The following is a 13963-nucleotide window of genomic DNA, read 5'->3' as shown; positions in this document are numbered from 1 at the left end:
TCAGGTCACTATTAAACTTGCTTTTGAGTCCCATAAAAGCACAAAAAAATACTATTGTGTTCTTAAGGCTCAGAAACTGTACCGCACAGGCCATAGCTTACTCTTTGCAGTAAGGACAGTCAATAGTCCTACCTCTACGTTTCCACTATTACTGACCAATTACTGCCTGTTCACTGCTTATCATTGTTAATGTAACTTGGCTAGACACCAACATGTGCCATGACCATTGCCATGTTGCTATCATACAGTACCTCTCCCAACACTTACACCACTGCAAACCTACCACTTCTTTCTCATAAACAGATGTGCACCATATTTGTGGGCATGCAAATGGAACTCCTTTGCTAACTGTTTTGCAGGTCACACTCACATGAATTACTCCAGTTTATCAAAAATCCTGAAATCTCGAGTGCTTTATACCTATTAAGACGTCTTAACAGTTTGTCACCAATCAGTGACTACTTCACCATTAATAGCTGCCAGCGATTCCCTTCCTAAGAGCCTTACCACAAACAAATAATACATATCCTCTCCAACTAATATGTAGAATGTTTCAAAGTGCCTTTTAGAGACACACGTTATCCTTCCCACTTGTCTGTAAACCTCCTTGTGTTTCTAATACATCACACACAGCTGCTAATCAGTCACAAGGAGGCATCTTTCTTAATTCGAAGTCATAACATGGACTCGATTAATGTCCTCAAAATCTTCCAAGTGAAATTTACAACCTACACAGCAAATGGAACATCTAGGCAATCTGTATGTGAATCCTGCTCCTTACCCTATGCCCTATATGGATAGTGAACAACCTCTATGTGGCCTTTCCTATGCTCCTATCCATTACCTTAAATTTTAGTCCTGTTACAAATACATCTTTTACACAGATTTCTGTTTGGTGTGACCAATAAACAACTCTGTACTCATATGAACAAGAAGTATCATACACATCCTTCTCTTCAGGATGTGGCAAACTTGAACAACAGTGTTGCAGCTGATTTCATGCATGCCCTCTGTCATCCTCAAGCCTACACTATATTCTTGGAATTACATGTTGCTCTTCGGGAACATTTGTAGTTACCTTTCCTTGAGGTCATGCAGTGCTCATGGCTGATACGCCCACTAAACCCACTAGGCAGAACAGGTAATAGGATTGTGGAAAGGGCCAAAGGTTGAGGTCTGTTTCTCCTTCTAATTATCATTTATTGTAATTTAATAATCTTTACAACCAAAGCGGCACATAGCCGGACCTTTACCGAATGCAACTCTTTCGCAGCTGAAGGCCTCCAACCAAGAAATCTTAACAAATCAATAAGATAAAAATCCAGTTAAGATAGCAATAAAATAATTTAAAAAAAAAAAAACAGCAAACATATGCAAAGTGCAATACAAATGGCTAAGGGCCACAATTAAATTTCAAAATTTCAGAATATATTACCATAGACTTTTAAAGGCAGAAGGCCAGAATGTTTAACAACAAGAAATCTTAAAAATCAACCAGATTAAAATGTAATTAAAGGGGCAAATCAAATAAATTAAAAATCATATCACAGCTACGTGGGAAGCCTTAAGGCTAAGCAGATAGAACATAAATATGCAAGGTGCAATACCAATGGGTGAAGGCCACAATTAAGTTTCAAAATTTTAAAATATATTACCATAATCTTTTAAAGGCAGAAGGTCGCAATGTTTAAGCATTAAAGACAAATTTAAAAATTAATTTTGCAAAATTTTTAAGAAAAAAAAAATCGTAAGCCTTGAATTTAAAATAGCTGACAACAGCACTCAGAAGCCTCCAGGGAGGTTGGTCTGCCCTTGTTCACTTAGGTGAGACAGGTGGTGAGCCCAACTATACTTGATCTGTCGGAACACTACCGAGGGACAGCCACGGACCGACCGACACAACGACTTGCTTGCCACCAATCGGTACATGAGAACTCAAACACAAAATGTTACAGACGTAATTATCTGCACTCAAATTTGTACAAACACTTGGTGTTGCTCACAGGAAAACCTCCCAAACAGCGAACAACATGAATGAACGAGGCTTGGGTACTTAGAACACCACTCAACTTTGACGTCCTGGGATGGTGGACCATGAAGCTCATAGTGATTGGACAGCTCCACACACACTCCGACAGTGCGCGGTGACCGGCAGCGGACCCAGCGACTGCACCACACAGAGATATCCTCCCTGGTCCGCAGCAACTGCCGCTGGTCAGTCTGCGACTGCTGCTCCATCGCGAGTGCACTGCTAGCAGGCACACGAAGGTGGAAATAGTGACTCGGACCCAACCTTGCAGAGGAAATGCACCCACTGGCTAAACGACATCCCTGCACTAGGAAAGGAATGACCCAAGTTCCACAAGATGGTAATTGAAGGGGTCCAGAAGCACTCGGAGAACCAGTTACACATTGCCCGATGAGACGACCGACAACTCAGAGACAGTACGCCAACAACATTTAAAATAACTTGTCAAAGGAAATAATGCCAACTACGCACACAACCTGACAGACACTTGCACAAAGACCTGAACGATACCCAACAGTAACTAAGCACACACAAGGACAAATGTGGAGTCGATGCACACACACACACACACACACACACACACACACACACACACACACACACACACACACACACACAGCTGACTCATGAACCATCGGTGAGCCTAAACGCGTCGTTGAGTAGGACAACCGACCGACGATCCACCAAAACCGTGGCCCGTCTCAAGTGATGCGTGTCGGCAGTGGTCGGGTGAGCCATGTCGACGCAGACCTCACTGCTGCTCCATCCCGACTGCACTAGTGCCGCATTGCAACTCCCCGACTGGCAGGTCCTGACTGTGCTCCTTCAAAAAGGGTAGAAGGCAGTGGCCGAGAAATCCCAGAAGCAAAACACTCGGTCGGACCCACCCCTGCAGAGGAAACACTCCCACTAGCTACTCAACATCCCTGCCTCGGGAAGAGACTGACCTAAGTCCGGCAAGATGACAAATTCACAGCCATTGCTAAGCCAGCAAAGAAAATAGCAAGATACCCGCTCAGACTTCAACAATGCAGAGGAAACATGCCCCAGGCAATCGACATCCCTACACAGTAGAAGGCACCGAGCTAAGCCTCACAAAATGACCAAAGTTGAAGGGACTATTCGTAGCTGACAACCAAACAGCTACCACTACCTTAAGACCAGAAGGTAATGTCTGAACTTATCGCATTATCAGTGCCCGCACTCGATCCAGCTAACTGTCACCAGTTTGGCTTCCCTCTAGAAGACAAATAATGTCTTCAAGACCTTCAGTAGCCTTAAAGGAAACCGAATTGCCACTCCTGTCTCTCCGAGCACTGCCAACGTGGTGTCAACTGGCTGCAGCATGGCAGCGCGCGAATGTGCTACCAATTCTGGAACACTGCCCTCCGTCGGTTGACGCCTTACTACCAGCTTGTAAACGAGATGGTCTCTTCTCAGCAGACCGATTCCCGGACACTGTCTGCCTGCCATTATCTTAATACTTGAAACAATGCAAACCAAACAATATGATGCCACAGACACAATAGAAACAAGAGTGAAACTGACTGCAACTAGGGGTTGGTAAGCACGAGCGTAACCACATTTTGCTACCAGTGTTATGCCCGCCAAACCCGCTGGGCAGAACAGGTAACAGGATTGTGGAAAGGGCCAAAGGTTGAGGTCAGTTTCTCCTTCTAATTGTCATTTATTGTAATTTAATGACGTTTACAACCAAAGTGGCTCATAGCCGGACCTTTACCGAATGCAACTCTTTCACGGCTGAAGGCCTCCAAACAAGAAATCTTAACAAATCAACAAGATAAAAATCCAATTACGTTAGCAATAAAATAATTAAAAGAAACAGCAAACATATTCAAAGTGCAATACAAATGGCTGAGGACCACAATTAAATTTCAAAATTTCAGAATGTATTACCATAGACTTTTAAAGGCAGAAGGCCAGAATGTTTAACAACAAGAAATCTTAAACATCAACAAGATTAAAATGCAATTAAAGAGGCAAATCAAATAAATTAAAAAACATATCATGGCTAAGTGGAAAGCCTTAAGGCTAAGCAGGTAGAACATACATATGCAAGGCGCAATACCAATGGGTGAAGGCAACAATTAAGTTTCAAAATTTTAAAATATATTACCATAATCTTTTAAAGGCAGAAGGCCGCAGTGTTTAAGCTTGAAAGATAAATTTAAAACTTAAGAATTTTTAACATTGCAGCATGTCAGCAATTGTGAATAATTTAATGATTATTAAGAATCTGCCTCGATTGCAAATAGAAATCGGCTGTTGACCTAGGTTTTGGGGTGGATAACTAAGCCTTCTTCGGAACACACTAAAACTACAATCTGCCTAAAGCGACAATGTCCAACATTAATACAGAACACCCAAAAGGGCAAAAGACTCGCATAAAATGTAAAATAAATGGTACGTGTGTACCACGTCAATAGGTGTACTTAGCTCAAACATCAGAAGTGTGCTTCCTCACCCCAGCCAATGTTCAGTGGGCCACAGGCTCTTAGGTAATTGCATGGTGGCAATGGTCAGGCGAGCCATGTCGAAGCAGACCTCACTGCTGCTCCAACCCGACTGCACTAGTGCCACATTGCAATTCCCCGACTGGCAGGTCCAGACTACGCTCCAGATGCGATCCAACTGACTGGCAGACCCGAACCCGCAACCTGAACTCTCTTACGACAGACAACGACCAGGAAGTAATAGCAGTCAAGCAAAGATACTACGAGAGGGGATATACCGATACACACTGCTAGTGCTGGTCACGGTCAGGCAGAGCAGCAACTCAGTGACAGTAGTAATTTAAATTAACGTAGTGAGGTGGAAGTACATTAAAAACAGGGTGTAAAATACATGATGGGGGGAACCCAACCCACGCACGGCTCAACGGCCACAGTTTTTGCTAGTCCCTGTTCTATACCTGCGTCTGCCACTCTCCTAGTCTCCAACACCTTACTGTGCATGTGGGTGCTCATGTTTCCTTCTTATATCCTTCCTCCCAACTTCATCAAGTTTTTCTGTCTTCAGTTTTAATTTTAGACCCCCCCCCCTCTCCCTTCCTCTCTCTCTCTCTCTCTCTCTCTCTCTCTCTCTCTCTCTCTCTCTGATGTGCACTCACTATCCCTCCTCATCCCCTATCCTCTTATCCTGTTTTTAGAATGACTTATCATTTGTTAAATTCTGACTACTGTTATAATGACCAACAGCAAAAGTTATTCTTCAAATAATATAAGTTACATCGGTCTTTGGTTCTATGGCCACTTACAAAAACTCACGATGTTTCATTAAATAAATTCTTTGTTATTTCATGACATTTACTGTATTAAGCCACTGTTAATCACTTTTAAATGTGTAATTATAACATTTACACATATTCCATGGCATCTGCTACTGGAAATTAGGAAGGTGGGCAGGCAGGCTTGCTAAACAAAAGTAACAGATAAGAAAAGTTTCTAATTGAAATCAGTGCTACATGACATTCTCAGAGAACTGTGTAACATACAGAAATTTGCCCACAATTGCAAGTTTTTGGAGCTCCAAAAAGCCGAAAAAGAGAAGTGGTAGGTGATATTTATTATGTTTAAACTAATATAATTTTTCCCTGTTATTTATGGTAGATAAACTTATTTTATTTACTTTTTAACCACAGTAAAATTTTTGAGTATTCCTATTTGAAGATATATTGTTGAAACTGTATTTTAAAATTGGACCAATTGTTTGCAGGTATGTGGAGTTGTGGCTCTTTGAAGGTAAACTAGATGACAGCCAAGAAGAGTTCTTTATTTGTGTTCGACCAACTATGTCTCTGTCACGAACTCGTGATTATTGGAATTGGGCCTTTTATGTGAATAAGAAAGCAGTTCCAAATTTTCTATTGGGACTTGAACATGATATATTGGACTGTGGCAGAGCCATTAACCTACTCAGAATCTGCTGCCCAAAGGTCTGTGACTCTATGTATTTGCCACAGGAATGAATGTTCTATAACATAGGCTTCTTTTAATACAATAATGGATATTCGTAGCTAGAGTAGAATTTTTTTGTTTACTTGCAGGTATATGTCTGCAGTCCTGGCGCACTTTGAAACCCCTCACACTACATCATTGTGGCATAGTGTTACTTGAACCAAAAGAAAATGGTGCGGCCTATTGATGAAATGGAGATGGTGTGCACCATTTTGTTGTGGCTTGTATAACAGCGTACTGCAGTACTGTGACATGGGAATTCGGTGTGTAAAAGGACTGCAGACATGTACCTTCAGACAAACAAAAAATTAATTATGTGACATTACATTTTGAGATGATAATTAAACCTTTGGATGTTCCCTTTGTAACCTGAACGCTTTAGCTATCCTTCATTCTCACATTCTTTTTATTGTGCCCCATAAAGGAAGAGAAAATAAATCTGTTCTAAACATGTTTCTTTTATCTGCTACTCTAATATATTTCTGTAGCCAATTTAGACTTGTTTCTGGATCATATATTGGATTGCATTATCTATAACCTGCTTAATCACAAAAATGAGTCCTTTAACCCTCAAGTGGGTGCGCCGTTTTTCATTATGTGAGTGAGGATGCAACACTTTTTGGGCACATGTAAAGAATAGCTGTCTGTATGTTACCAAGGTAAACATGTATGAGCAAAATTACAGTTTTTTCTTCGTTTAATTAAACAGTAATAAAATAAGCTAACATTTTGTGAGCTAAACCACTGTTTAATTAAACAATAATGAAATAAACCTTTCATTGTATCACTCTGTTGCTACAAGCAGTTTTTACCCACACAAATGACCCACTCGAAGCATTAAACAGTGTAGTTGCATCGGATCCCGGCCAACTGCTTATTTGATTACCAATTATCTTGTAGATAACTGCCTCATGGTGGTGTTGTGCTGCTAGCTGCTTGCTCAGAATGTGGGGCATTTTCTTGCAAGGATTGTAAATTTTTTCTCATTTAGCTTGCTGTTTATTTTATATTACCGCTGCTCACTTGGACATATGACAACACTACTTATTAATGCATTAGCTGCAGCAATAATGAAAGAATTGGTATGGGCTCATAAGTGTAAAACAACAACAGAGCGGTACAAAACAGTGTTATTTGTGATAGGTGCACTTTATACACAGTTGCACCCACTCGAGGGTTAAAAACTAAAGTTTGAAATGTGTTAAATTGTATGAAAAGGAAAACTCACTTGGAAACTGTAGAATTACAAAAATATGCCCAGCTTTTAGAACTGTAAGTTTCGTCCTCAGGAAGGAAAGAGGAATATGTTGGGGAAGGTGAAAAGAAGGAGCAGACAGCTCAGACCACAAGTTGACATACGAGGGTCGGTCAAAAAGTAATGCCTCCCATTTTTTTTCTACTTAAAGAAATTAAGTTAAGTGAAAAATTTGAATTTGGCGCCATTCCTCAAACCTTCTTCTGCAATCCACTGCAGTAGTAACTTTCTGTGTCAACAGGTGGCAGCACAGCAGAAGTTTGTAAGATGGCCGACATCGATGTTCGTTTGAGACAGCGTTGTGTGATTGAATTCTTGAATGCAGAAGGTGAAACGCCCATACGCATTCATGAAAGACTGAAGAAGGTGTATGGTGTTGTGACAGTGGATGTCAGCACTGTTAGACGATGGGTTCGTCGTTGTAAGGAAGCTGAAGGGCAAACACCGTTGACTGACGAAAAGCGGAGCGGCAGGCCGGTGAGTGCAGTGACTCCACACAACATTCAGCAAGTTGATGACATCATTCGTGGTGACCGTCGGGTGACTGCAGATGAAGTGTGTCGCATTATTTCTCTTAGTAAAGGCAGTGTGATCACGATTATTAAACAATTGGGGTACTCAAAAGTTTGTGCACGGTGGGTTCCAAGAATGTTAACCGATCAGAATAAAGAGGCAAGGAAAACAATAGCCTCCCAACACTTGCAGCGCTTCCGTTTGGAGGGAGATGACTTTCTGAAAAAAATTGTGACCGGGGACGAAACATGGGTGCATTTTTTTGAACCCGAATCAAAGAGGCAGTCAATGGAGTGGCGTCACACAAGCTCGCCGAGGAAGAAAAAATTCAAAACTGTGCGATCGGCAGGGAAAGTTATGGCAACAGTTTTCTGGGATACAGAGGGTGTGATTCTGGTTGATTTTTTGGAGCAGGGATGCACAATAAATTCTGTTCAATACGTCACAACCCTCAACAAACTTAAAGCACGTCTTCAGCGAGTTCGCCCAACAAAATCAATGGCAGATGTTCTTCTTTTGCATGACAATGCAAGACCACACACCAGTCGTCACACCTCTGACGAGATTGTCAAAATTGGATGGGAAGTTTTGCCTCATCCCCCATACAGCCCTGACCTGGCACCATCAGACTTCCATCTGTTCGGGCCACTAAAAGAAGCTCATCGTGGGATTCATTTTGAAGATGAGGAGGCCGTCAAAACATCCGTGCGTCAATGGCTTAGGAAGCAGAGCTGTGATTTTTACCGTGCTGGGATACATGCTCTTGTTCAAAGATGGACCAAAACTGTAGAGATGGGCGGAGATTACATTGAAAAATGACAAAATGATCCTCAATGTTGTGGTTTTCAACCTATGTAATTGCATTTAAATTTCCTGACAATTAAACGTAGAAAAAAAAATAGGAGGCATTACTTTTTGACTGACCCTCGTAGATCCAACTTTTGTGAAGGAGTTTGAAATACTTCTGATAGTGTTTATAATTTCATAGAAAATGTTACACTAATACAGAATCATGTTTTACCATCTTACATTAATTTGAATTCCTTTTCATTGCACAATTCCAGAATCCACTTCTCCAAGAGCTGGAAAAAGGAATCCCACATTTGAGACTTTGTGGAAGTACAGAACAGCTCAAGCAGTTGGAAGTTGAGTGCTTAAGATTTGAAGAAAGAGTTTCAGAAGCATGTGGTTTGACTGGCCTTGCAGCCAGGGACTTCCTTCTCAAAAGTCAAGCTGCAAAATCAGATCTGATAGATAAGGCTTCCGATGCCAGGCAACAACACGAGAAAAAAATTCTAGGTTAGGCAGTAAATTTCTTTCATTTGTTCTGTTACCTTTTATGGCAGTTTCTTGTAAAATATGTAATACATAGTAGATTTCTTAAGTAAAATAATGTCCAAATTTAATCACACTTTGGCTGTTATCCCATATGAAAATATAGGGATTACATATTCCCAAACTTTCTCAGAGTTATTGTTTGTGACAACTGTAACAATTTTTAAAAAAATAACATATTTAGCCTGTCTCCCTTATTTGTAAACTTTTTAATGTTCTGATTATTTATGTATGGTATTTCAACAGCTGAAATAGAGGAGAAACGTGTTCAAAAAATTCATGATAAAAGGCAACAAATGGAACAGTTGCAGGCACAAATTATGGAAGCTAAAGAACACCGCTTAGCAGAACGCAGAAGACAACTAGCTGAGGATGAGGCATTAAGGCAACTAAATGAATATCAACAACAAGAGGAAAAGCACATGAAACAACTGGAGAAGTAAGACACTGTTGATAAGTTACTATTATGAAGATGATTGAGGATGTACACAGAAAATTGTTGAATCTCACTGTGAAAAATAGTTTAAATCCTAGTAAAAGTTAGATTTTCAAACTGTACCTGTTTGCGTTGGATGTTGAGCATTAGCTTGTGAGCCAATTTGACAAACTAGACATACCGGTAGTTCAGATCTGTGCACTGAAATAAAGCTATGTCCCTGCGTGTGAATGAGATTTTCCTGGTATATGCTACTATTGAAAAGCTCTTGTGTTTTCACCCTGGTGAAAACCCAGAAACCCAATAGCTATTCATCAGTTATGTCAACTCAGACATGGGTTTAAACACTTTTACCCAGATGTTTAGGACACTGACACCCTGTGTGTCTGTTGCAGCATAGGTTTACAGTATGCATATTGTTTAAATACATAGTCACACAGAATAGGATTTGAATCATCAAGAGAGTTATATCAAACAGAACTTTGCTTTTCAGCTTATAAGGCAGTGACATTTTGAGTTAGAAATTACCACCAAAACCTTACGTAAAATAAGGGGAAGACAACCTTCACCTGTAATGGGTCGATGCGTGGAGCACAGAAACACATAACGGAAAACATTTGCACTAGCTTTTGAGCTCTAGCTCTTTTTCTAATAATAGCACACAACCACACAGACACCCAAACACATACTCCCATGGCCATGGCAAAACTCACTGCATGCTTGATTATATAGGGCTCCACCTGAACTGACTTTGTTGCTTGTGGGAATGTAGTTGCTTTCTATACATATTCTCCCAACAGGATGGTTGTGCTTCCTGGAAATGATAGCATCTACTCAACAAATTCTTCTGATAGCCTACCATAGCATCAAACCAACAGAAATGTAATATTAAAAATAATAGACTGCCAAATATTTCTGAGAAGTTTAAGCTACATTCCATTGTGCTATGTAAATTATGAGCACAAAAGTGCTGAGTGATTGCCAATAGCATTGGAACTTCGTGCAACCATGACCTCCAGCAAGGATATTATTTCTCGCAGAGACATAATGCTTGTTTTTACTGAAGAGTGAAACAATAAATGGAAGTGTGGCACAGAAATAGTATGAAAAATGAACTTATCAGTGATGAATTCAAAGAAACAGCCACTTTTTATTGATATTCAATTCATTGACCTCACCTAAACACAACACAGCTGGTTTCAGCCAAATGTAATTAGCCTCTTAAAGTGTCAGTGCTATGAACATACAGATCGTTACAAGCTAAAGACATGTGAAGGAATTTAAACAAGATGTGCATGAAAGAGAAATCTTTTACAGTGCTGACAATTGTGTAAACTATTAAGGTGATCACCTAGTCTGGATCTGAGAGTGCAAGACAGTCATCGAAGAAAAGAAGATATAGGAGATAATGAATACAAATCAAATGTAATATTATGAAAGCATGAGAATTTATCAGGTCAAAAATCGCCTGAGTTAGCTCAGATTTTCTGCTTCTGTGGTCAAAAAAGTCAATGGAAAGAATTCCTCCTCACAAATTCTATCATTAAAAATTGGTATGAACGTATGCATTTGTAAATGTTCATGCTAGTTGTGAGATTCTTGATCAGTTCCGAGGTGGTTTTGTCACACAAGCGGGAATGTCCATAAGCATGACAGTTTTAAAAACTTTTCTCCTTGATCAATTTCAAAATCCATGGTTGTAAACCCACAGGTTCAGTGTTTGAAAATTACATTGTTTTGGTGTCAGTTCATCAATTGAGAGAAATGCTGGCAGCTTGTTATAGGTCTATTTGTACAAACATACATCAAACTTGCAATACAAGCTGTGCGATTTAACATACTTAGAGTTTGATGTATATTCTTTGGCAAGCATGTTGCATCTCTTCTCTTGAGAAATTGTGAGCATGTTAGCCACAATAAATAACACACAAATAGAAATGTTGACCAAGAACAAAATGAGATACAGTATGTCCACCGAGGAGGCTACTGACCCCCCCGCCCCCGCCTTTCCTCCTAGTAGAGCAGAGCTCTGAGAATATGGGGAACTACCAGAGAACTCAAATGTCCAGCTGTCATACAAATTGGCTTCGGTAATTGTGGAGTTCAAAGGTTTTCCTAGTGAGGTGATGATGGAATAGGTGTTGCTGCCATATGCAGCTTATTGCATTTGGTGACCAAAGGAAGTAGCACTGCAGTGGTTGGTTGGCGGCAGGTAAAGCTGTCAAACGATGCTATGGTAGTTTTTTGGCCGACTAGTGAACCAGGTGCCACTTGAGCTGAATGCTGCTATGCTGTGCAGGTATCCGTAAATTGGTCAGAGACTGCACTTCATGACCCTCGATAGATTTTTGGCGATGAGTACTTCGCATTTTAAAGTTTTTATTTCTCTTCTTTTATGGCATTGATCTTAGATTGTGAAATCAAGCAGTTATTCCTTAACTGCAAAATGTCTTTTAGAGTATATACTGGAGGGTGAGATATCATCTTAATGTATCCAGCTTCTATGGATTTACATGCAGTAGCTCAGATGAGGGGACAACATTTTGATTGTTCTTGTTTACATTTGATGTCTGCTGCTGCAATTAAACTGTATGCCAGAGTTTCTCACTGTTGCTGCTGCATTGTCAGTAAGGTGCTCAAGGCAAAAAGTAGTCATCCATGTATGTACAAGGCAGTTGTTTGTGATGTATGTACAGTTGTTGGGATCCTTTAAAAACACTAGCCTGATTAGTTTAAGTAGCCTATCCATGCTGGACCATGGTGTTGCTGCAGCATTGCAATAGCAAGTGAATGGTGTGTTGCAGCCACTTGATTTTTTTCTCATAAGCTTACCAAAGCCCAGACCAAGTGGAGTGCTTACGATTGGAAATTTCACACAATGTACATGGTAATACACCATTTCTGCCTATATGTGGAAGCAAAGCCTTTTGCATTTTACACAAACCCATTACTTTTGCTTTCACAATACTCAAGGAGACCTTATCTCCAAGGCAACTTTGGCAAATAAAATTTATCATTCAATTTATCACAGATGTGAAACATTTAAAAGGGGCTCACAGCCTGGTTGATGACTATTTTTTAAGGCTTAACACAATTTGTTATACCACTGATTTTGATAAATCCGCATCTGCACTAGCAATTGATGTGTGGTTGCAGGAACCTGTGGTGAGTAGAGACATGGGAATAAAGCTCAAAAACTGCCTTTAAGTGGATAAAAAAAGTCTATATGGTGTGATTCCTTACGTATAACCAACCTTCAGGAATGTTTGTGTCTGCTGCTTTTTGGTAGCAAGTGTTTGTCTCAGTGCAGAACCTCACTCACCTCAGAGCTAACAAAACAATTGAAATTATTAAGGAGAGATATGTTTGGCCAAGTATTAAAATCAGTTGTTCCTTGTGGATTAGAGCATGTGTTGTACTCAGCAGCAAAAGTAGGCCAGTGTGCACATAAGCCAATAGATCCCAAAACACCACATCTTTCCCACATCCACATTGACTAGTGGAAGGATTCAAATATGCCTTTTATGTGGTTTCCACCACCATCTCACAACTTCTTATCTACCTACCAGCAATGGGATAGTAAGGCACTGCCCAGGATCCTCAAAGCAGCACTTACGTGCCATGATACAACCCGGACAGTGGCAGTACCATTAGTATTACTCAGCCTTCACACCACAGTCAAACGGGATATAAGCACATCATCAACCATAATGGTCTCTGATGAAACATTGTGACTTCCATCACAGTTTTTCATATCACACAGTAACCCGTGTACATTAGAGCCATCGTTTTTACTGTAGCAGGTGAAACCTGTAATGTCCAAGCTTCAACCTACAATGGCGTCCTATCACAGAGAAACCAACATTTTCATCCAAAAAAATTTACTTAAGTCTTCATATGTGATGTTGGGGACAGATACCGTCTGCTTGCCTTTACAACCACCTCATGGTGGCCTGTACCAAGTTTTCATGCATAATGAGCGTACTCTGAAAATTTTATATGACAATAAACTAACAGCAGTATGACTTGAAAGGGTAGAACCAGCTTACACGTTACCTGTCAACGACATACTGACTCAACACTGCGGTCTTTCGTCACCAAAAACGATGAATGACCTCAATGAACCACTGATGGCAACAACACATACACCACTATCAGCTAGCCAGGACACGTTTCAAGCTTCACAGTCAATGATGCCTCTTCATATGAGAGCAGATCATAAAGTCCAGTAAGAGTTCCCACACATTCCTAAAGTACACTAAGGTGGTAAAAGTCATGGGATTGTTATATGCACTTATACAGATGGTGGTAGTATCGTATACACAAGCTACAAAGTGGCGTGCATTAGTGGAGTTATCTTCTGTACTCAGTAATTCATGTGAAAAGGTTTCCATCGTGACTGTGGCCACATGATGGGA

General features: G+C 40.4%; 1 protein-coding gene across 1 annotated transcript in view; it reads left to right on the top strand.

Annotated features, from left to right (window-relative positions):
* The window catches only part of LOC124799271 (gamma-tubulin complex component 6), a 243404-nt gene that overhangs the window by 151057 nt on the left and 78384 nt on the right, over positions 1-13963 (top strand). The window contains exons 10-12 of the mRNA XM_047262836.1: positions 5765-5984; positions 8839-9073; positions 9356-9548. Of these exons, the coding sequence (XP_047118792.1) occupies positions 5765-5984; positions 8839-9073; positions 9356-9548 (648 nt within the window). The remainder of the gene's footprint in view (positions 1-5764; positions 5985-8838; positions 9074-9355; positions 9549-13963) is intronic.

The sequence above is a fragment of the Schistocerca piceifrons genome, chromosome 5, assembly GCF_021461385.2.
Source record: "Schistocerca piceifrons isolate TAMUIC-IGC-003096 chromosome 5, iqSchPice1.1, whole genome shotgun sequence".
In the NCBI taxonomy this organism is placed as follows: domain Eukaryota; kingdom Metazoa; phylum Arthropoda; class Insecta; order Orthoptera; family Acrididae; genus Schistocerca; species Schistocerca piceifrons.
Note: the sequence above shows the minus strand (reverse complement) of the source record. Positions and strands in the feature narration are given on the sequence as shown.